We start from the raw sequence: 22,900 nt of genomic DNA, 5'->3' as shown, positions 1-22,900 counted from the left end.
TCAGCTTTCTTTGACCTTTTCTCTTTTAATATTTTTAATTTATACAATACTTTTGGAGGTCTGTTTATCCATTACAGTTAATGAACTGTTAATTTTTCCACTTGAATGGCAATTTATCATTCCACATATCCACTGTCTACTGCAGAATCCCCCACGTGTACACTTCAAGTGGGTCTGAAGGGACTTGTTGGTAAAATTTTATCCAAACATATATATTTGGATCACAGATTTACATATAGTAATATAATGTGATTATTCTGAAAAACTTGTGCGTTAGGTTTTAATTTAATCAGGCAGCTTCACATTTATCCTACGCAGCAGTGGTTGTAGTCTTTGGAAGAGAAAGCGACTCACTCTCACATTCATTCAGTTCACACCTGTTCTGCCAACCTTTGCTCTACTTTTTATCTTAATCTTCCCTTCTCCCCACACTTCAAACAAAAGTAAATATTTGAGCTGCTAAAGAAGTGTTGGCGTTCCTCCCCAGAATTTCCTGACAGCTGAAATGTGAGCTGTGGTGGGTTTTATTTTATCAAATAGAAAAGTCTGAGTTAAACAGACACCGAGGATAGATGGTGGAGGAGTTTATCTTCCCTGTAAGTTAAGGAAGCTTGGACCTGACTGTCAATGGGTGTCTGCTTTTCTGCATTTTTATTTTTTTGAAAATATTTTCGGAGATTGTCGTCAGTGTTTCGGGGGGTTTGCCGTTTGACCTTTCGAGCTACAATCGCTTCTTTTCCTGCGCCGCTGCATTTTAAACTCCTTGATTAGTGAGCGTTCATCTGCCAATCTTTTCCTTTGGACTAATTATTTATTTGGAGACCTTAATTTGACTGGAGAAATGTGCAGCTCTTCTGCTCTGTCCGCTGGGAATTGTTATTTTGGACTTCGAAGGGGTATTGGGAGTTGACTTCCCCTCTGTTTTGCATTTTAAATGCCCTCCCCTTTGACAAAGACAATCTAATTTACAGTTCAATGATATGAAAAACTGCTTTTCTGCTCAGCAGTTTATGGATGCGGTGGAGAGATACTGTACGCCTGTAGCAGGGATCTCATTAAGCAGCATTTTAATTAGCTTTCCTACTGTGTTAATATCTAACTGTTCAGCATCACTCTGCCCTTTGTATCCTTCAGCCATTTCCTTTGAAAAAGGCAAACATGCTTTAAACACGCACTAATTAAAAACTATGGCAGCCTCGCTGGCTCTGGGGGTTAATGAAAGGAGCTGAAATTTAAAGGGAACGTCCCTAACAGACTGATCGCACAGTGGAGTGCTGTGAAGGTGAGAGCCTGGCGCCTCTTTCATCCTAAGTTACAAGGTGAATCAGTTTGCTGTGGCTGATGTGGACTAAAGTGGGTTAATAAAGCATGACAGACATTGCCGTGGACTCACAGTGGGCCGTACGTGCCAGAGCCTCTGAATGCTGATGTGCTTAGAGGTGCAGGGATTTGTTTACCTAAAAAACACAGCTGGTGTGCATCACAAATGGGTGTTAAGGAGACGAATGTTGAATTTTAATTTGTGGTAGCCTCACACCAAATTGTTCCTCTACAGTTTTTACGTGAAACGGCACACAGGCTCACCAGTCTGAGATTTTAGATCTCAAAAGTCCTGCTTTACTTAAAAGTAAATTCTAAGCAAAGTTTACTAATGAAGCAAAACCAAAAAGTAATAAACTACAGGTGTGTTTTCATTAATCTAAGAGTAGCACACACTCATCGGTCACATTTTTATTTGCACCTGTTCAACTGCTCATTAACCCAAATATCTAATTAGCCAATCACATGGCAGGAACTCACTGCATGTAGGCATGTAGACGCCGGAGGATAGCATCCACTGCTTTGAGCTGACAGGAAGGCAACAGCAACCAAGGTGGGCCGCCACGCTGGGTTCCACTCCTGTCAGCTAAGAACAGGAAGCTGAGCTTACAGTTTTTACAGGCTCACCAAGATTGGATGATAGAAGATTAGAAAAACATCAAGATTTGATGAGTCTTGATTTCTGCTGCAGCATTCAAATGGTAGGGTCAAATATTGACACAATCAAGTTGACAAGATGGATTTACACTTTGGGACCCTTAGCACCAACTGAACTTTTTTAAATCCCACACTCAGTATTGTTGTCCATGTCCATCCCTTTATGACCACAGTATACCCATCTTATGATGACGGCATCAAGCATAATTCTCTGTAATGGCCTCCACAGTCACCAGATCTCAATCCAACAGAGCACCCTTGGGATGTGGTAAAATGGAAGATTCACATCATGCATGTGTTCAGTCAACAAATCTGCAGCAGCTGTGTGATGCTATCATGACAATATGGTCCAGCGAGACTGGTCCACGAGTTAAAACTGTTTTAAAATCATGCTTTTGGACTTTGTTGAATATGAAGAATAAAGGCAGTTCTGAAGCTAAAAGGGGGTCCAACCTGGTACTAGCAAAGTTTAGCAAAGTGATAAACTTCCTATGAATACATTTCTCTCTAAAAGTAAATCACCGAGAGCAGAATGAACTGTCACCATCATCTAATGTTCCCCTCATAATGTTAAAGTAATACTGCTCTCAGGGGTAAACAGCCTACGCTGAGAGAAAACTACAAGCTGTTGGCAGACAGCTTGTAGTTTTCTTCTAGGACCTTCCACAGTGGGATAATCAGCAAGAGAGAGAGACAATTATCCTGACAGACATGTACTGAAAAAAATGCATCAAAATGATTTGATTATATGAAAATTTAAAGGGTTAAAACAGTTTTATAATCATTTCTGTCATGCAAGGAATGACTCCCTCTAAGAATGAGTCAGAATGAAACCTAATATCACGATCCAGCCATCCTGCTGTGATTGTTGAAAACCTGAGCAGAAATATTCACCTCATGGGTTTATTTATATTTAAATGAAGCACCTCAGCCCATTTCTAATTAAAGCGCTGTGGGCTCGCTGTCTTAGATGGCAACCGGCTGAGATGGATGCCATTGAGAAGAAACAAAGCCACGAGCTCCTTTTAGAGACAGGTTAGACCAGACCTGCTCAGTAATATCGCGCCTCATTCTGGCTGCTCCGCTGCCCTCTCAGGGGGGAAAAGCAGCCGGGGGGAAATGGGGGATTAAGCAGAGGAATCTGTCTCGCCTGATTGAACAGATGGAGTGATTTTTTTTGGATGGGGGTAAAAGAAATGGGATGATTAGAGAGGTAGAAAGTTGAGAATGGACTTCTTCTGATAAAGTCATTACCATAACAATATGTTCTCTAGAGAAATGGGGCCTGCTGGGGATGCATAAGATCCTTTTGGGCTCATAGTGTCCTTGCAGCACAAAGCAGAGATACCACTGCTATCGTGCTTTGAACTGCCGTGTTTCTGCCTTGCGAGCTGGTCGTAGGTTGTTTTTATCCGTGTGCATGTCAGAGCGAGTGGGTTTCCTGCTTTGCATGCTAACTTTTTCTTCCACACAGAAAATCCTTTGAGAGCGTAGACAGACAGGATGATGGCGAGCTCACCAGCAAGCGAGTTATAATTTTTATCCTTTACAGCAGGCAAGATTAGTAGCTGTTGCCTCGATTGCTGTCTGTCTTTTCAAATCGTATGGTTACGCATAGTTGACTCAGCAGGACCCTTATCCCAAGGCCTCATGACCCCTTGAACTTCCCACTCACAGACCTTCGTACTTTCCCCTTTAAGCTCCTTGAATCCAAAGCTCAGAGGGTGGTAGGGAGTGGGAGGTGTAGATATTTTCTTCCCAGCTTGCTTCAAAGTAGACAAACCTGAAAGTATTATTGAGCTTAGCTTAAATTACACTATGAATGTTTAGAGGGAGCACTCAGCTTCATTGTACTTACAACCATGAGGAATATGACTCAGCTTGGAAAATAATTATGCAGCGCTTTTTAGAAAGCCTGACAAGAGCCACAAAGCGTCTTTTTAGGCTTGAAATGTGAAATTTGGGGATAGACTGTTGGCCTGTTTGGGATAGCAGCATCCTGAGTTTGATTACAGTGAGAACTTTTGTTTCATTTTAGTCTTCCTTTTTACTTTTCCACTTTGTTTTCCATCAAGCTAGTGTTTTAGAAAACGTAAATCAGCATTAAAAGTTAAGTATAAAGAGAGAGGAAAAGAGAGTACAACCAAACAGAGATATTAGATCAGCCCAATGTTAGACAGTAAAAGCTTCAGGTTCAGCTGTGTGGCAGGAAGGGAATGACCCAAATGCACGACTCAATAAACAAGGCATAAAACTCAGAACAGCTTTATTGGTGAGGCCTTGCAACAAAACAAACTTAACACACGTCTGTAACTAGAAATCCAAAATCCAATTCTTTGGAAGGAAAAACAAGGCTCACGCAGATAATATATACACAGGAGTAGATTGGATACATTTGTGGAACACAGCTGAACAGAATCTGACTGTTGAGACAGGGGAAGCAAAACTGAACATCACACACACAAGACAGGAGACTGTCAAAATAAAACAGGAAGTAACACACACTGAGACTCAGACTAAGACAAGTGAACTTGAAAGTGAGACTGGGGTTAAACAGACATGGAGACATAAAAAACCAGGGACACAGTTGGGGAGACTGGACATAGAAAGCAATGAATTAGTGCCGTCAGCATTAATCTCGGTAAAATGACGTTAACGCCATAACCGCATTAACACGGCAAATCTCCGTTAGCGAGTTAACGCAGATCGCCCCGTGCGTGGGGCTGCACGGCGATAACACGTTAACAAGCTAACCGTGCTAACGCTTGACATCACCATTTAAAAAAAAAATTTTGTTTTTTCATTTGTAGTTAGAACTTACTCTGCAAAATTGGATATGACAAAAAAAAAGTTTTGTTCATACATAGCACAACATACTGTATAATCTCTTTTAATTCTGTCCTTGCAACTTTGTTGGAGGTATCAGACAGCTCTGACCACCGGGTTGCAGACCAACTAATGCTTGGCCATATATACTCTGGGTTTTGATTTAAGGCAGGCTTGCAGGCAACATCGAAGCTCTTGACATTCAACCTTGCTTATAAAGAGGAAAAATCCTAGATTCTGACCTTCTGGTTTTAAGAGTAATGTATCCTGCTTGGCTGTGATGGGTACCCTACAGCAGTTGTGCTCCAAACACTGTTAGTTATTATAAACAGTTAGGATGGAGCCCCTCTGCTGGATTAACTAAATCCTGACTATGACTCTAAATCTTTTCTGCTTTATGTTTTGTTTAAAAAACGGTTTATGTTAGTGTGTTCTGAAAATCCTCAACTTTGGTTACACTATATACATACACTATAATCCCACTCCACTTCCACCTTTATTAGACTGACATTTGTGCTGTTTCCTCTGCTCTCAGATGTTCCACTGGCTTTGACCGCCATCACCAGGACTGGATGGACAGTAGCTGCCCAGATGAGGTGAGTGTCACAATAAGCAGCCATTACATCATCATACCTGATAGTGATTTCGACAGTTCAGGATGGTGAAACATCTAAATCTGTATCAGAAACATAACAAAATGTCTCATCTTTCAGACCAAGGACAAGATGTGTGACATCACAGACACTACGTACCTTTACCCTTTCACCACTACGGTTGCTGCCAAAACAACACCCAAGGGGAAGGAGGCCACTGCAGGCAGGGAAACACCCTCCACCTCCCACCCTCCCACCAGCGTCCCCACTGAAGGTAAAGTAGAAGAGAAGCGTTGGATCATGGCCACAGAGCATATTGTGCTGTGATCGATGGTCCATTCTGGCGAGATGTTAAATGAAGTGCATGCTCTGGAGCTGCTCTTTATTGTTATTGATGCATTTCCTGTTTTGCAACATGCAGAAGACACACATTTTGTTTAAAGAATACATGAATATGTGCTGCAGCTCTCTACTTAAACAAAAAAAAATGTTGCAGATGACAAGCAGCAGAGCGCGGTGCGACAGCTGTGCTTGTACCAACTTTTAAAGAAGCAGATTGAATTAGGACAAATCCCACCAGAAAATGGAAGCACCCACACAGACCTGGGATCATCTCACTCTGCTAGCTCACTCTCAGTCTTTCATGCCTAAGAATGTGACAGATCTGTTGACACTTAAAAATATTCTCATCCCTCTGTTGTTCTTTTTAGTCATTTTTCAGGTTATTTATGAGGCTTTTTGCTATTTGACTCTAAAGACTAATTTTCCTTTTTGAAGGCTTAACATGAGTATATCAGAGGGACAGCTCAGGCTGAGATGGTTTGGACATGTGCAGAGGAGAGATAGTGGATATACTGGACAAAGGACATTAAAGATAGAGCTGCTAGGTCTGAGGAAGAGGAAGACAACAGAGAAGATTCATGGATATCGTAAAGGAGGTCATGCAGAGGGCTGGTGTGACACAAGAGAAATTCAATATAAAAAATATAGAGCATTTTCTCTGAATTAACCAAAAATGACTTTTATACATAGAGGACATTTTGGCTACCAGAACTTTTCCGAACATACCAGAAGATAACCAGTTCCAGATCAGGTTACCATGATGATTTAACCAGGTTAAAAAGAGAGCCGCCTTCGTGATACTAAAACTCTGACTTAAAGATCACTAACCCGTTAGTGTTGCTTCGTAGCGCACACCTTTGATCAAAACACAGGTGTGTTGTGCCTCCTTTGGTGAAACCACACTTACAGGGGTCGTGTCAGGCGGTATGAACAAACGGTCGATATGAATCATTGCATCACACACATTTCCTCGAGTTGTGCAAAGGTCAAGAAAGTCACGTTCCTTTAATATTGCACCGCAAAGTATTGAGCACATGATTCAGTGCACCCCGGCGGGAGATGAATCCAGACCGCATAATCTCCGAGTTATCTAATGCAAATCTCTGTGGAGGCAGCAGACAGCAGTCTTTTGCTGATGATAGGAAAACGGCCAAGGTGTCCTCTGGAGTTTGTTTACTCCCATTTCTTTGCCTCCAGAGATGCCAGGGTTACGACGAGTTGGTTGAATTTATCGTGCCAATTTTCGGTTCGTTTCCCTTTGTATATGGCCTTTAAACATTTTATTTCAGTAAACAGCCAATTTATCTTAATCAGCTCCAGATGTCAATCGTAAGTGAATCAAAATGATAGGAAAGGCCCACCCACCTACCCTTGTCTCTATGTATGTCACCTTATAAAAACACTGTGTTTATTTTATTATATTTTTCATACAGGTAAATCTCATTGAGACACGAGGTCTCATTTATAATCAACACTAAAATCACACAGCTGGTACATTGTGTGGTGGTTTTTTCAGTTGTCTTGCTTCCATGTGATATTTTTGGGAGCTCTATCTTTATTGAATTAAAAATCGTACCTTGTACTCATTAATTAATTAATGTGGGTAAAAGAATTATAAACATGCTGGAGTAATAACTAACAACATGCCAGTACTCAACCCCATTTGTCTGTACTTAAAAGACCAGGCCAAAAATTTGATGTTTACTTGTTCAAGTGGCTCAGTAATTTCCTGAAATAGCTGGGAATCGTAGGTTTTAGTAAACACTACTCTGTGTTGTGCAAAACGCATTTTTGTGGCTATTTGGAGGAATTTAAGTCATCAGGATGGTGTGTAGCTCATAGACTCATGATAAACTAGAGTGTCTTTGTTCATTTGTGTTATTTTTCCATAGCTTTTAGAAAGTAAACACATAGGAATATGATATGAACAGGACGGAGTTTAAATGATCTGCCTCGCCTGTGGGGACTCTCTGGAAGTTTTTTAGTTAATGGTGTGGCTCAGTAAACACAGCAAAACAATCTTTCCCAGTCTCTTCTTTTGGCTCACGCGAGGTCAGGGCTTTGGTTGACCTCAGATGTTCTGACTTTAAAGTCTAAGATTAAAGCTAATCATGTTCTTGTGGGTTATTACTCCTTTACAGTGAAACCCTCGAAGTGTCTTGAAAGTCTCCAGCTTCCTGTAGCAAATTCTTGTCGATTTGTTTTTGTCTGTGCTGTTCTCGTTCTGTTCATCTCTTTTATTTTGTGCTTCTGGACGAGCTTTAACTGAGTTTTAAATTTTTATTTTCTAACAACTAAATCTTAAAAATGGTCCCCAAAAGTGTAGTTAGTCTAAAAAGACTTTCCAGTGCATGTCTGCAGTGTTTCTGTGCTCTACGTCTCGATCTCATTTGTCCTCCATTTTTAATTTTTTATTGAACTTTCTGCATTCAAGTCTGGGTTATCTTTTATGTTGTATTCCCCCCCAAAAAAGAAGCATTTCTTTCATGGCTAACTCCGGCAGTGGCCGACCTTTTCCATCGCACACCCATTAATCATCTCGTGGGGGCTGAGTTTAAATGTCCGGGCCATCGCGGTCGGGGTGCTCGACGCGCTGCTGTGATGAGGATAGATGCAGTGAGTTCCCGAAGGGAATGGGAAAAACGCCTCGCTGTGAGGCAAAACACAACAAGTTGTCCCACAGATCAAACCGGGGCGTGGTGAGAGGCCTCGCAGACAGCATGAGGAGTAAAATGCACGGCGTGTGTATGTGTTAGTATCCGTGAGTTCAGGAGGTCGTGCTGCGGTGTTTACATTTGTTATCACCCACGGTCTGACAGTGGATCAGTTTCACCGGCTATCCCCTCACTTGTCAGCTGCAGGGGTCAAAGGTCAGCTTAGATTACAGGCTTGGTGGCTCATGCAAAAGCTGCAGGTGGACATAAGAGCGAAGGAGGGAAAAAACAGACTGGAGAGGATGAATGTGTCTGCGTGGGTGGAGGCTTGTTTGGGTGTAAGAGATGGAAACGTCTCGTCTCTCACTCTGCTCACGTTCAGCTGTACTTAATATGCCTCCCTCTAAGGAACTAGTCACTTATAAAGTGAATGGAATTTTTGCAGTAATATGTATTTTAAGCCATGATAGCTACACGGCACTGGGGATAGTTGTAAAAGCAATTTATTTCCCAACTTCCACTGCATGCACAACCTCCGGTAGAATAAAGTAATGGAAAAAAGGCCTTATGTCTTACCAGGTCAGGTTATTTGTTGATGTTTTTCTCCACCTTTTTAAGCCTTAAACACCTCATACTTATTTAACATTAAATCAGGTTGTCCCCTATTCTATAAAAAGATGTGTCTGCTAGCTTTCTCCTTTTTTCCATAGACTTTAATGTTTTATCAAAATGACTTCCAACACAAGTGAAAGTAATCCGGGCAGGGAAAACAAAAGGACGAATACAGGAAGTAAAACTAAAATCTAGCTACCAAAATAAACTGTGGAGTAAGAACAAGGGAAATTAGGACCAATTAAAAGATTTTAATATTCTCTGGGCAAATGTGCAGCATGTATACATGAGAATAGATTACAAAAAACAACGCTTTTTAATTTTAAGTGGTTCCGGGTCATTTATACGCCTTCACCTAAATAGACATTTCTGTGAAAGAAGAGCAGGTAATTGCTTTGTTGGCTTCCTCGTACAGAAACAGTAATATCAAATTCACAACCCTAACTCTGCTGCGCGACGTGCAGCCACTTAGAGAACAATATCTTTTAATGATTCATTTCAGTCACTAAAATGCGCTTGCTTTGCTCTTTTTAAAAACTGAAATCCTTTCGAATTAAATCATCCAGTGAAATGCGTCTGTGTGATGTGTGGGTCAAATTTGCATAATGTGAATCCTATGGTGTGTGTAAATGGCTGCTACCCTTCGAGGAGAACTGGGTCATGCTACATTTCCATATTTCACATGTATAGTTAACCCCAGACTGCTTTTATGTGCCGAATTACGAATGCTGAACCGTTATATTCACAGCATTCATTTTTAATAGGACGTTAAATATAGTAAAAGAAGATGGATCGCTAATGAAAGAAGCTTCGGCTCATTTGGGACCATCAGCGAGTTGTTTATGTTGTCAGAAACAAACAACAAAGAGAAATATTGATCATTGTGTCTGACGCTCGTGGTTCTTTCTGTCTTTGTCTCCTCACAGATGACACCAAGATCGCTCTGCATCTCAGAGACAACCAGGGTAGGTCCCCGACTTTCACTTCTGTGCCATCCAATAACTGTTGAGGTTAAGCCGCTGCTGCTTCCTGTTGTTTTTATTATTGTTTGTTTCTCTGTCTCCTGGTTTGACTTTACCGCTGAGGCATCTGTCCCTGATTGCTTTTTTATCTTTTGGGGGACATGTGGCTCAGTCAGTTGATAAACTTTATCCAGCAGCTGACTGTAATGCTTTACTGTTCTCTGTGGGTCCCAGCGATCAATTATGGTGTCTGGACCAATGCGAGTAAAAGCAACAGAGAATAGAGGCAGTAAGCCCTTAGGCACGGTTGGATTTAGTTAGCATCATGTGAAAAAGAAAGTTGAGCCACTATTAATTTTAAGGGGAGATGCAAAACATTACACTGTCATTATTTATTTAACAAAATTTAGGCCATAATGCAGGAGAAATGTGTGAAAAATGTATTGCTTTGTCAGTTTGCTGGTCTGGAGCATTCAGGTGTGTGTTAACACAGTGCCAAGGAGGAAAGACGTCAGAAATGATCTTAACTAAGCAATTGCTGCTGCCTGTTAATCTGTGACGGTTAAAAGGCAATTTCCAAACAATATTATTCACAAGTGGAAAACCTTCAAGGCAGTTGCCAATCTTCCCACGAGTGGACGTCCCAGCAAATTTACCTCAACGTCAAGACACTGCAAAAAATCCAAAGCCTCAGACTACAGGGTTTAAGTTCATGACTGTACAATTAGGAATAAAACAAGTGTTGCTTGTTTGGAAGGGTTGCCAGGAGAAAGCCTCTTCTCTCTAAAACGAACATGGCAGCAAAGCTTAAGTTTGCAAATCACAAGACTTGTGGAACAATGTCTTTTGGACCAAAGTTGAGATGTCTGACCATAAAACACAGCACCATGTTTAGCAAGACACACCCCATCAGCATTAACACCTCAAACCAACTGTCAAGCACGGTGGTGGACTTATGATGACTTGGACTTTTATGCAATAGCTAGTTGATATGCATTAATTTTACAGTCGCAGCTGTTTTTCACTGCTGCCGTCTACATGCATCAGTGCAACAACACAAGTGACTCATGTGATTTCCTGTTTGGCTATTCATTTGCTAATATTGTCTCATAAATACTAAGAAAAAGGATTATTCATAACTTGCAGTTGCTGTTTTATCAAGTGAGGAGCTACGATGTTAAAGTTAATTCAATCGTCATTATTGTCTTAGAGCCACAGTATTATAAGTCTAGCTGTTTTTTCTGATCCTGTGTAAAATGTTCTAATGATATGAGATAAAAACATGAGAACAATGCCCTTTCAGCATAAAATGTACATAAACCATGAACATTTATAGTAGTACAAGCAAACTTAAAACATTCAAATTAGACTTTGGGGGATTCAGAGGAGACAGCTAACGTTAAAGATACTATAATGTTAGATTGAGGTTGTGATTACCCTAAAATGTCAGATCTAATTTGACACTGACTGTTGTCAGGAAAACAGCAGTTTTTTCTTTCAATGTGCTTTAGTTGGTGTTATGTGTGGGGGGGAGGAAAAAAAACCATCCAAACTCCTGAAATGACTTTGAACTCCATCAGTTTTCGGAGATAGCCTCTCAAATGTTTCATTTCCTGCTCGAAAGCAATTGGAAATCCACGGCTTCTATCACACTTTCATTACACAAACGCTGCATGTTTCCCATCACTTGAGCACTCTTGTGCTGGTGCCTGGTGCTGCGATGATATCTCTTTGCATATTTTTCATGCATCTACCCTTTATCGTCGCATACCTGGCAATGGTGTTATTCAAGGTGAAGCTAAATTGTGAGGAAAGGACTGAAACATAAAAAGCGAGAAATTATATTGGCTTTTCCTCTGTATTGCTTGTATTGCTATTGTAACGAGTGGGTGTTTATGAAGTTGTATTTAATCAGCCTGCTTCCTGTCAGTTTGTCTGGGTGATCTAGCATGTTTAACTCACATCACAGCCAGGATTGGTCTGACCTTGACGGTGACAGGAAATGCAGAGGTGATTACAGCTCCAATAAGAGCCAAGATAAGAAACAACAGGAGTGAGCCGCCTTTTTTTCAGGAGCTGCTTCTCAGCGCTACTGCTCCCCGACTCCTATTTACAAAAAGGCTGAATTATAGGTCTGCTCAGTTTGTGTTGTTGGTTTCCTGAAACCCATTAGCCAAGTGAGAGAACAGTTGTACTCCCCTGCGCCAACCGTGGCACTAATGTGGAGCTGAAAATGAACAGATTGGCTTGGTTTCCTCTGGTCTCATTTGTCCTCTCTCAAAATCTCTAATGTATTTTATTGCTGTCTAAGAGCTCTGTCATCCATTAGTGCTCAGGTCCTAGCAGTCATAAGGACAAAGCTAATGAGGAATGAATTCGATGTGCTGTACACCTACCACTTTGTCCCTATCCAACTGTATTGTGCTGCAGTGTTAAATACTCCCACCATTACAGTATTCATATACTATATTTTCATATTATATAAAATACTTATGTATTTTAAGCCATGCTGGCTCTGGTGTCAGTAAACTGAAGTATTTCTGTAACTGAAGTTACACCAATGTAAGCTCTTTTTGTGATAAAAAATAAGAACATTTAAGAATTCTTTTTTTGCAAACTTGATATTTTGTGGTTGTTTTGTAGACAGCACTGGCTCCCAGCCGTCATTTCATACTCCCACCAAAGTATCCAGTCAGACAGGCTCAAAAACTCCTCCGCCAGCACCACCTCTCATCTTTAAAGATGTTCATTTGAGCCTGGAAAAGTACTATTTTCAGCTTATCATTAGCAGTTATGGTTACAGTTACGGCTTTCAGCAATTTGTCCTCTTGTAGTTCCTACTTCATAATACTCTCCATCTATTAGTGATCAATAGAAACTGTTTCCCAGACTGCCAGATAATTATTTTAACAGCTAGCCAGTGATTTTCAAGTTTTTATTCTCAGTTTTAGCTAGCTACTTCAGCTGTTTATTGATAGGTTAGCCAACAGTTTCATCTGTATATACATACTTTGAGCAAACAGTTTCAAAGTATGGTATAGATCAAGCTGTCTGGCATTATAGAGGTAATTAAAATCATCAACAGTTTATGGTCCAGTAAATTCATTTTAATGTGTATGATTCTGAAAACAGTTATGAAAAAATACTTTATGTGCCCCAAAAGGTTGATTTTGTTCCTCTGGACGTAGTGTTTTCAATGGGAGAAATGTTTCATTGAAATCTGGACGCATCTGGATGTCCAGATAAACAGAATCAACCTTTTGGGATTTGCTTACCTGGATGATTGAGCATGCATCAAGGCAATGCTTTAGGTGCTTTGATTATGTCAGTTGTGCACTATTAAGGTGTTTAAGTATGACTACAGTTTTTGCCTCAGTAAAACATATAAATGTGGGGTTTTTGCATGTTTGCACAGTTTTTCCACAGTCTTTAAAGCCTTGTCCAGCTCCACTTTTCACATAATACATCTGTTATTGGACACATGGCTGCACATGAGCCTGGAAATCACACAGAAATTTTTGCTTGTTTCACCAGACCACTATCACCCAGTGTATGTGATATTTTGAGGCCTTTGCTGCTGTCTTATTGGCTTAGACTCAGAAGAGTCCAGATGAAACTCTCTGTGCCAGAGCGCTGTGCTCCTCCAGGGGTCGGACACTCTCTGCTTGCATTCTGCTGGTTTTTAGCTGCTAGGCTTTTGATTTCTCATTATGTCTACATCTCCGCTTAGCCAAATGCCCCCCGCTAACCTTCCAACACCCCCAACTAACAGCTTGTCGCATCGTTTGGGCTTCCAGCTGAAGCAGGAGATGGCTCTGTGCAGCTCCAGCGGACAAACGCATGGGAAAGTGTCTTGTCTCTGAGAAAAACAGAGCATACTCAGATCATGTGTTTACTACATTAAGCGCAAAAGCAAGGATGTCAAGCAAGAATCCCGACTCACTGCCTTCATAGCTGATTGACGAACGGTAGACACAGTTGGGTTGTCAGCATTGCTGGCCATCAGTTGTTTTGTTTCAGCACAGCAAATTATCCATTCGTTCTTTTTATTTTTCATTCCCAGTTATGGTGGGCACATAATGTCTACACAGACAAACACATTAACAGTGAATTCCCACACACATTGCACAGATTTGATTACAACCCGAGTACGCCGGAAATCAATGAGGCAGAGAGCCAGGGGAGAGGCTGCTTGGCTGACAGGCCGAGTGGTGGGTATTGCTGCTAATTAAAGCCGGGGAGGAGCCCTGGAGAGGTTGCCAGGGTGGCACAGAAGGAGAAAAAAAAAAGCTTTGTGAGTACACGTGGCCTGAACCTGCTATAAATCTGTGTGAGATGAGGTACAACATGAAGGCAGAATCCTTGCTGGGTTATGTTCTCTGCTGGGACACTGTTTGTATTTTCTGTCATTATTATGTGTATTCTTCCCTCTGACAAATTGCAGAGGAAGTTCTCTTAGTTTTTGTATTTTTGTCTGTGTGTGTGTTTTGTGAAATTGTACCCCCAAAGATGAAAACTGAGATTTCCCAGTAAGTTTACAGGCTGCTGTGATCATCTTCAAAAGAACTCTCAAAACACCTGCTGGGTCGACTTTGAGGTTCAAATATAAATCTGATGAAGTGCTTTACAGACTAGCGCTGACTTCCAAGACCGGCTGAAGGACCGATCTCTTATGTAGTCACTACTTACAGCCTCTTCGGTTTGCAGTGCCACGACTTAAGGCTATAATAGGACTTTATCAGCAGCTATAGACCTTCCTCTTCCTCCCATCAGGACCAGACACTGCTAACCTTGGTGTGGGATTAACTCTTACTCGCACTTATGGGAGAAGAGAACTGCTCTTGAATGCCTAAAAAGCCTTCAGAACAATCGTGCCAGAGACTACTAAAGACCCAGTTGCACAGTGAACCTTGAATTTGTTCTCCAAGTGAAAGAAATGTCCTTTAACCATTCAACAAATACTTTTAGAGTCACTGAAAATGAATCAGACGTGCATGGCTGAATGTGCATGGCTGAATGAGAGCGGTGCATTTCTTAGGTTTTAAAATGAAATGCCTTTTTCCTACAATGGTGACACGGAGCGAAAGCTGAACTTTAAGGCATATCGGCACAAGCAGGAAAGGAGCGTATTGATGAATAATGAGTGTCCCCTGCTGGTCGACAACAAAACTGCAACGAAACCAGAGAAAATGTAACACTTGCTTTAAGCATGTGGCACAAAGTGATAATTAAACCAGTGGTGCTTAACAATCTGAAATAGCAAACAGAATGCGTGTGTGACAACATAATGGCTTCTTGTTTTGTTTTCCAGTGATGCCAGCTGACAGTGCTGTAGACAGGGTGAAAGGCACTCATCCTCTTCACACTGGTTTGATCCTGGGCATCTTGCTGGTGATGCTTATCATGATTGCAGGCGTGCTGATCACAGTCTACATCTACCATCACCCGACCTCTGCAGCCAGCCTCTTCCTTATCGAGGTGAGCAGCGGCACCAGCGGGAAAGAAAGTTCATCTGTTTCTGACATCAGAGGGCTGATTGTCAGTCTTACACCTTGACATAAAATTACTTATCATATTTTCCTGTGTTATATTTAATATCGTTTTTTTATTCATTCTTATGAGAATCAAACTGGTTAACATTCATAGGTGTTCTCAATAAGCTGAATATATCTAATTTCTGAAAAATGCAGACAGCCATCATTTGAAAGTGAAGTGTAATATATGTTTTGCTAGGGAAAAGTGTGCATTCAGTGACTGGTTGGTGAGTGGTTTCTGGAGGCTAGTGGCACTCACAAGGTGCAATTAGTCACAAGAACGTATATAGTGCTGCACCGGATCCAAGCAGATTACCATTATTGGCCATGGTTTGTATGACACCTAATGGCTGCAAACCGGAAACACTTTCTTTCAAAGTTAAAGTTGATTTTACTTTGAAAGCAAACATTATCCATTTCTGGTTTGTTTTGCACTCTCTCAACTTTTACTGCCTCTCCACTAGTAGGTGACAAGTAAGTCACCATCTTTCATGCAAACTACAGGTAACCATGGAAATCTGTTAGCAACCAATGGGGTCTTAGGTGTGTGGCACCATACGCTGCATAGATGTCAAGTTAGACACTGAAATAAAAGGGCTTTAGGTGAATGCACTACACAGCAACCACATTTGACCACATTTGTTGCCTCTGACCTTCAATCTTTAACTTCTCTCCTGTAGAGACGTCCAAGCAGGTGGCCTGCCATGAAGTTTCGCCGGGGGTCGGGTCACCCAGCCTACGCGGAGGTGGAGCCAGTGGGCCAGGAGAAGGAGGGCTTCATCGAGTCCGAGCAGTGCTGAGGGAGGAGGTGGCATCCACATCCCTCCCTCCCCTCCGCAGCCTCCCTCCTGTGCTAGCCCTCCTCTCTCCTGCTCCACGGGGACTTCTCACCTGGAACCTCCAGGATGCACTTATTGGTGGAGGAGCTCAGTGTACACAATGACTCGTTAAGACTGTACAATCGGCCCATTGAGCGCTAGATGAGACTGGATACAGTGACCGGTGACATGAGAAAGCGAGACACCCCTGAAGACTATCCCCAGACATACCCACTGTTCAGCTCCCGTTAGCAAGGAGCTGAGCTGCCGGGGGGCAGAGGGAGGGAACAGCGCAGACGTCATCGGCTCTGCATTCGTTAAGAGTTTTTACGACTGCTATCGCGTTGCCATGGTGGGACTGTACAGCTTGACTGATAGCCGTGTGTCTGGTTGGGTTGGGGAGCAGGGTGAATTATACAATATATATTTTCAGAATCAATACAGAGTGTGTGAACAAAGATGTCCACTTTATTGTCCATGGGGGTTACACATTATAGGCCTTTGTATATCCATCAGGTTTTTCCTTCTTTTCCTTTTCCTTTCTCTATGTTTTCACAGGGGTTGGCGCATTTATCTGTACAGACCGTCGGTATTGCTTTTCAATACCATCGCAGGCTTAATTGACTTTTCCACAGTCCACTCTGCACAGAGAGGCTGTGGCTGCGTGATATGACGCGAGCTGAACTCAATCGATCACAGCTGGGAGTAAAGCTCTGAACATTCGGCATGGGTGTTGAATTAGTTTGTGATTTTTGGGGGCTGGTTTCATTTTGTGAAAATGAAGTGTAAGGTGGGGGGTTTTGTTGTTGTTTTTTTTTAATGGGTGATGGACACTATCCTTCCCTTTGCATTGATTTCTTTACTGCCGTGCCATTTCGTCCCTGAGTAGAGTTTGCACTTCTTTTTTGTTTCTCATTCAACATGTGGTACTAATGCAAATTACAAGACAGGCGCTTGTGAGTGTGAATATATTTTCTGGAGTGTAAGTGATTCTCGTGTGTGAATACAGAAGACAGTTTACAGTAGTGATTGGGTATCCACCTGCTATATGGGTGCATATATTTGAGCTGGCTCTTATTGATTTTACTTAGAAGTACCTGGATACAGTTTGCGTGAGCCAGAAAACACACTGGTCTGATTGGAGATTTGATTCATTTTTACAGTGTCGGTTTATTTTCCAGTTGTTGCCAAGCGTAACCAGTTCTGTGTCCACATTTAATAGCTGTCATGTCATCATAGTAATGTATATACCAAGGCCAAAACATTTGCAGATTCAGGTAACTCATGGCAAACATTTGCAGTATAGCAGTGATGAGAATCTTCTTTTCTTATTTTTTATGAGTGGCCTTTTTTTCTCTACTTTTTTACTTAAATGTGAATATTGTTCTAGTCATTGCTGTCACAACAATTCACTCATTTCAAGAGAAAATCATGTTTTACACCAATGATTGTAGACTCATTTAAACAAACTAGAGCTCAAAATCCTGGAGTTTTACTGAATAATAAAATGTGCAATATTACATCCATTCATTTCTATGGTGAAAACGCATAAGAACTCCAATCTCTGAATTCTTTTTTTATTTACACTTTGTTGGCATTGAGACCAAAGACTAATCAGAATTTCAGTCACATGTATTTACCTCAACCTCCCCCCTCCCCCTAAGATTTGAAACTATCAGCTAAGGCCATGAACTGATCAGAAAAAAGTTTGAGGTAAGAGATCAACGGCGCCCAAGGGCAGTTTCCCGTAGACCTCTAAACATGAAGGTTTTTGTTTTCCAAGCAGAGGAGTCGAGCCCTGCTGGACATTGAAAGAAATTGCAGGTTTTCGCTCCAAAATGATGTCACTTTTCAAACCAGGAAGCTAGATCCATCCTTTGTGTACAGTCTATGGATTAAAGTGATACTGTGCAAGCATTTTTGATGTCATAAAAATTAGACATCCCTGATTAGCATTTTCTAAATCCTTCCCACCATCAATGACTGTCCAGTAATTTTTTACAATTCCAGGCACAGTAAAGCTTAAGCTTTGCATTATCAATACGTTTAAAGAGTTCTACTACCAGTGTCTCTTAGTAGCCTTTCTATGAATAACCAGAATTACAAGAGGTAAAATGTCATTCATTAGAAATTAACAGTATGCCTATCTAACTAACCTACTAATTTCAAGTTTGCATCATCAGCTAACAAACGGGCCCTGGAAGAAGAGTTTAGGCTCGATATCGATATGATATATCAACAACTCCAGTCGGCACAGTGATACCTGAGATAGTGTTATACATTCACTCACTTTCTCCAAAAGGTTAGTAAAGCTTTTAACAAAGTTCAATCAAACAAATGTGGCAGTCTGCTAGTACCAGCATAGTCACAACTTGTAGGCAGTTACACAACTAAAAATACAACTACAACAGTAGTAAGCGTACTTAAGCAACCAACCTTTGGATTTTAGTTGCTTTGTTCATTTTAGAGGAGCCAGTACTTTGCCTGTTTGGTTAAAATACATGTTAATCTACACAGAAAGCATAGGGGCCTGTTTAGAATCAATACATTCTCTTATATTTTATAACATGTGTGTTGGGAATATTTTAATTCATTGAACTTATATTAGCAAAGTTTTTCCTGTCATTCTGAAATTGGTTGTATTGGGGTTTTTTAAACAATACTAAAGTCGCAGGTGCCACCACGTTGTCCTGTGTCCTTGGAAAGAACACATTGTTCAAGTGCAGTAAAGTCCCACTAGGTGAGCGAAGTGAACAGAATCACTTCCTAAAAAATCTTTTTAAATTATTCCGTTTAGTTAAGGTCTTAGTTTCAAGCAAGTTTCAAGCACATGTACAGAGTTGGCAGTTCAAGTCACGCACTCACATGGAGGCAAATCTCTTCTCCAAGGAGTTTGGACAAGAAAATCAATGGACTAATTCATCAAGCTGATACGAAGCCACATGAGCAGAAATCATGCAGCGTTATTCTGGCCCCATTTAAGTCAAAAATAAGAAGACTCTACTGTCCATGTTAAGTGATGTCAGGTGAACGTCGGCTCTGATTAACAGACTCCAACTGTTAAAATCAGGCCAAGCAAATTCAAGCCCAATGATGAAGTTCAACTTAAAAGACTTTAAAAGTCATTTTCACTATCAAGCAAAGAAAAGTTTAAACTGCCAAATTAGCATCACCCAGATTTGTCCTTGGGGTTTTGTGGGAAGTAACACTTGTTTAATACTTTACTTTAGTGTGTTCAGAAAGATATTTATGATTTTCGAAGAGTCACACAAGGCATAAAATCTTAACTGTGTGAACTACATCGTGGTCACATGACTTTAACTTTATGACTAGTAAATTTAGCCACTTGTTATCAAACTCCTTATTCGGGACTCACAAAATCTGAAAAATTCCACAGCTGGAAACGTCCTTATGTTGTTAGCCAATGAGGACATCCTAAATAATCCTTCTTTGTTGTGTTTAAATTGATCATAATTTACAATATGGAATTTATGTCCTATTACCTGAAACTAGCAACTGAGCAAATAAAGTCATTAATTTACTTAGTGTAGAGCTTTAAACATGGCCATGCGGCCCCTTGTAAATAAGGGAGCAGCTGAAAGTAAATTGTATACTGAGGTCACAAAGCAAGGGAGGTGAGTGTAGTTTCCCCATAAACTTCTTTATAACCAAAGGAGTCTCCACTTGCAGAACATTTAAAAAAAAATAGGTTCAAGGTACAGTCGGCGTCACTTTACAGAGCTGGAAGCTATGTCTGCCTTTTATATTGTCTACGGCTCTGAGTCATGTTAGCCTTTGTCACTCTATACACTAGTCATTCAGTCAGTGGAGCTATGCAGCTGGGTCGTGGTTCGTGACATGCATCGCAACAATATTTCTCTAACAATTGTGAGCCAATGGCTTCTCCACACCTCCAGGTCCATTTTTTGTTTTTTAGTACCGGTAGATCGATCCCTGTGGAGAAATGCTCTGTGAAAGTCATCAAATCATCCACTTACCGTACGGTGCCACCTGAAACTGCAAGTGTTTTTACGACTGCTGTGAAAATGCAGTCCGAGAACATGACCGGAGGTCACATTTGTTTGCACTGAACACATTTACAAAAGCTGAAAACACTTCAGTCGCGCAGCATTGCCAGATGGAAAAAATGTTATCCTAGAGGATTACAGTTATTATATTTTGAGGAGCACTATTGTACACAAGTCAGATCGGTAAAAAAAAGATGTCATGAGAGAAAATGTGTGCAGGCACAGGTGTAAGCTGTAGTCCACTGTCCTAAAATGAGGCAGCCTCGGCTTATTTCAACTACTATGTGTTGTAAAATAATGAGATTGTGAAATATTATGGGACATTTGCCACACAAGTACAATAATTATCACACTCTGGCAATGCTCTGATAGTGGAAACTGGGTTTTCTAGCAGCAAAGTCTTCACTTGCTTCACTGGACCTGACTAATGGCTTTCACTCCCACTTTTAACAAAAGCAGCACAGTTGTGTCATTGGGATTGGTTACTGCTGTTTTCTTTGCTCTCTTATGAGTTGGATTAAATGATACTGAGTCACAGATTCAGCAAATGTTCCAGGAGCTCAACATACAGATACAAGAATTGGAGTTTTCTTCCAGCTGTGACGTTGGTTTTATCTTATCATGACACTTTCATAGCAAACAATAAGACTCGAAATCATAAAGTATCATAGCTGTCTGTAATTTCTGTAACTACTGTCGTTTTGATTACATTTGAAATAATAAAAAATGTTGGTAAAAACAGTCACATGTCTGTTTCTTTGCATGGTCCAGCAAATTATGTTTCTTTTGTTTAAGCATGCATGTCCAACTTCTTTTTGATTCTACTATACTAGTATAAATATACTACCATATCTTTAGTATATTTAATGAAGTTGTGCAGAAATTTTATAGTTACAGACCCTCGCAGTACATAGATTCAAAATGAGTACTTTTTGGATTTGCATTCATTTCCCCAACATTTGTGAGCCTTTAATTTAAGTACAAGACTTAAAAACACATTTAAAGGTGTAGTCAGTTATTTTTTTTAGTTTATGTAATAGAAAAAAAGAATATTTTACTCATAAATATACATTGATTAGTGTGTAATTACATCTTCCAAGAAGCTACTAGTTAAACCTTTACTCAAAAAGCCATCTCTAGACCCAGCTGTCTTAGCTAATTATAGGCCAATCTCCAACCTTCCTTTCATATCAAAAATCCTTGAAAGAGTAGTCGTCAAACAGCTAACAGATCATCTGCAGAGGAATGGCTTATTTGAAGAGTTTCAGTCAGGTTTCAGAGCTCATCACAGCACAGAAACAGCTTTAGTGAAGGTTACAAATGACCTTCTTATGGCCTCTGACAGTGGACTCATCTATGTGCTTGTCCTGCTAGACCTCAGTGCAGCGTTTGATACTGTTGACCATAATATCCTATTAGAGCGATTAGAACATGCTGTAGGTATTACAGGTACTGCACTGCAGTGGTTTGTATCATATCTATCTAATAGACTCCAATTTGTACATGTAAATGGAGAGTCCTCTTCACACACTGAGGTCAATTATGGAGTTCCACAGGGTTCAGTGCTAGGACCAATTCTGTTTACATTATACATGCTTCCCCTAGGCAGTATCATTAGAAGACATAGCATACATTTACACTGCTATGCAGATGACACCCAGCTCTATCTATCCATGAAGCCAGATAACACACACCAATTAGTTAAACTGCAGGAATGTCTTAAAGACATAAAGACCTGGATGGCCGCTAACTTTCTGCTTCTTAATTCAGATAAAACTGAGGTTATTGTACTTGGCCCTGAAAATCTTAGAAATATGGTATCTAACCAGATTCTTACTCTGTATGGCATTACATTGGCCTCCAGTAACGCTGTGAGGAACCTTGGAGTCATTTTTGACCAGGATATGTCCTTCAACGCACATATTCAACAAATATGTAAGACTGCTTTCTTCCATTTGCGCAACATCTCTAAACTTAGAAATATCCTGTCTCAGAGTGACGCTGAAAAACTAGTTCATGCATTTATTACTTCCAGGCTGGACTACTGTAATTCCTTATTATCAGGATGTCCTAAAAACTCGCTGAAAAGCCTTCAGCTAATCCAAAATGCTGCAGCAAGAGTCCTGACAGGGACTAGAAAGAGAGAACATATTTCTCCTGTATTGGCTTCCCTTCATTGGCTTCCTGTTAAATCCAGAATTGAATTCAAAATCCTGCTCCTCACATACAAGGTCTTAAATAATCAGGCCCCATCTTATCTCAATGACCTTGTAGTACCATATCATCCTATTAGAGCACTTCGCTCTCACACTGCAGGCCTACTTGTTGAGTATTTAAAAGTAGAATGGGAGGGAGAGCCTTCAGTTTTCAGGCCCCTCTTCTGTGGAACCAGCTTCCAGTTTGGATTCGGGAGACAGACACTATCTCTACTTTCAAGATTAGACTTAAAACTTTCCTTTTTGCTAAAGCATATAGTTAGGGCTGGACCAGGTGACCCTGAATCCTCCCTTAGTTATGCTGCAATAGACGTAGGCTGCCAGGGGATTCCCATGAT

General features: G+C 40.7%; 1 protein-coding gene across 1 annotated transcript in view; it reads left to right on the top strand.

The window, feature by feature from the left end:
- The window catches only part of plxdc2b (plexin domain containing 2b), a 107,548-nt gene extending 86,508 nt beyond the window's left edge, over positions 1-21,040 (top strand). Inside the window, exons 10-14 of the mRNA XM_063483572.1 lie at positions 5,339-5,399; positions 5,517-5,670; positions 9,931-9,969; positions 15,278-15,444; positions 16,181-21,040. Of these exons, the coding sequence (XP_063339642.1) occupies positions 5,339-5,399; positions 5,517-5,670; positions 9,931-9,969; positions 15,278-15,444; positions 16,181-16,300 (541 nt within the window). The 3' untranslated portion in view covers positions 16,301-21,040. The remainder of the gene's footprint in view (positions 1-5,338; positions 5,400-5,516; positions 5,671-9,930; positions 9,970-15,277; positions 15,445-16,180) is intronic.
- The last annotated feature ends 1,860 nt before the right edge of the window (positions 21,041-22,900 follow it).

Source organism: Pelmatolapia mariae, linkage group LG9 (assembly GCF_036321145.2).
Source record: "Pelmatolapia mariae isolate MD_Pm_ZW linkage group LG9, Pm_UMD_F_2, whole genome shotgun sequence".
NCBI classification, from domain to species: Eukaryota; Metazoa; Chordata; class Actinopteri; order Cichliformes; family Cichlidae; genus Pelmatolapia; species Pelmatolapia mariae.
Note: the sequence above shows the minus strand (reverse complement) of the source record. Positions and strands in the feature narration are given on the sequence as shown.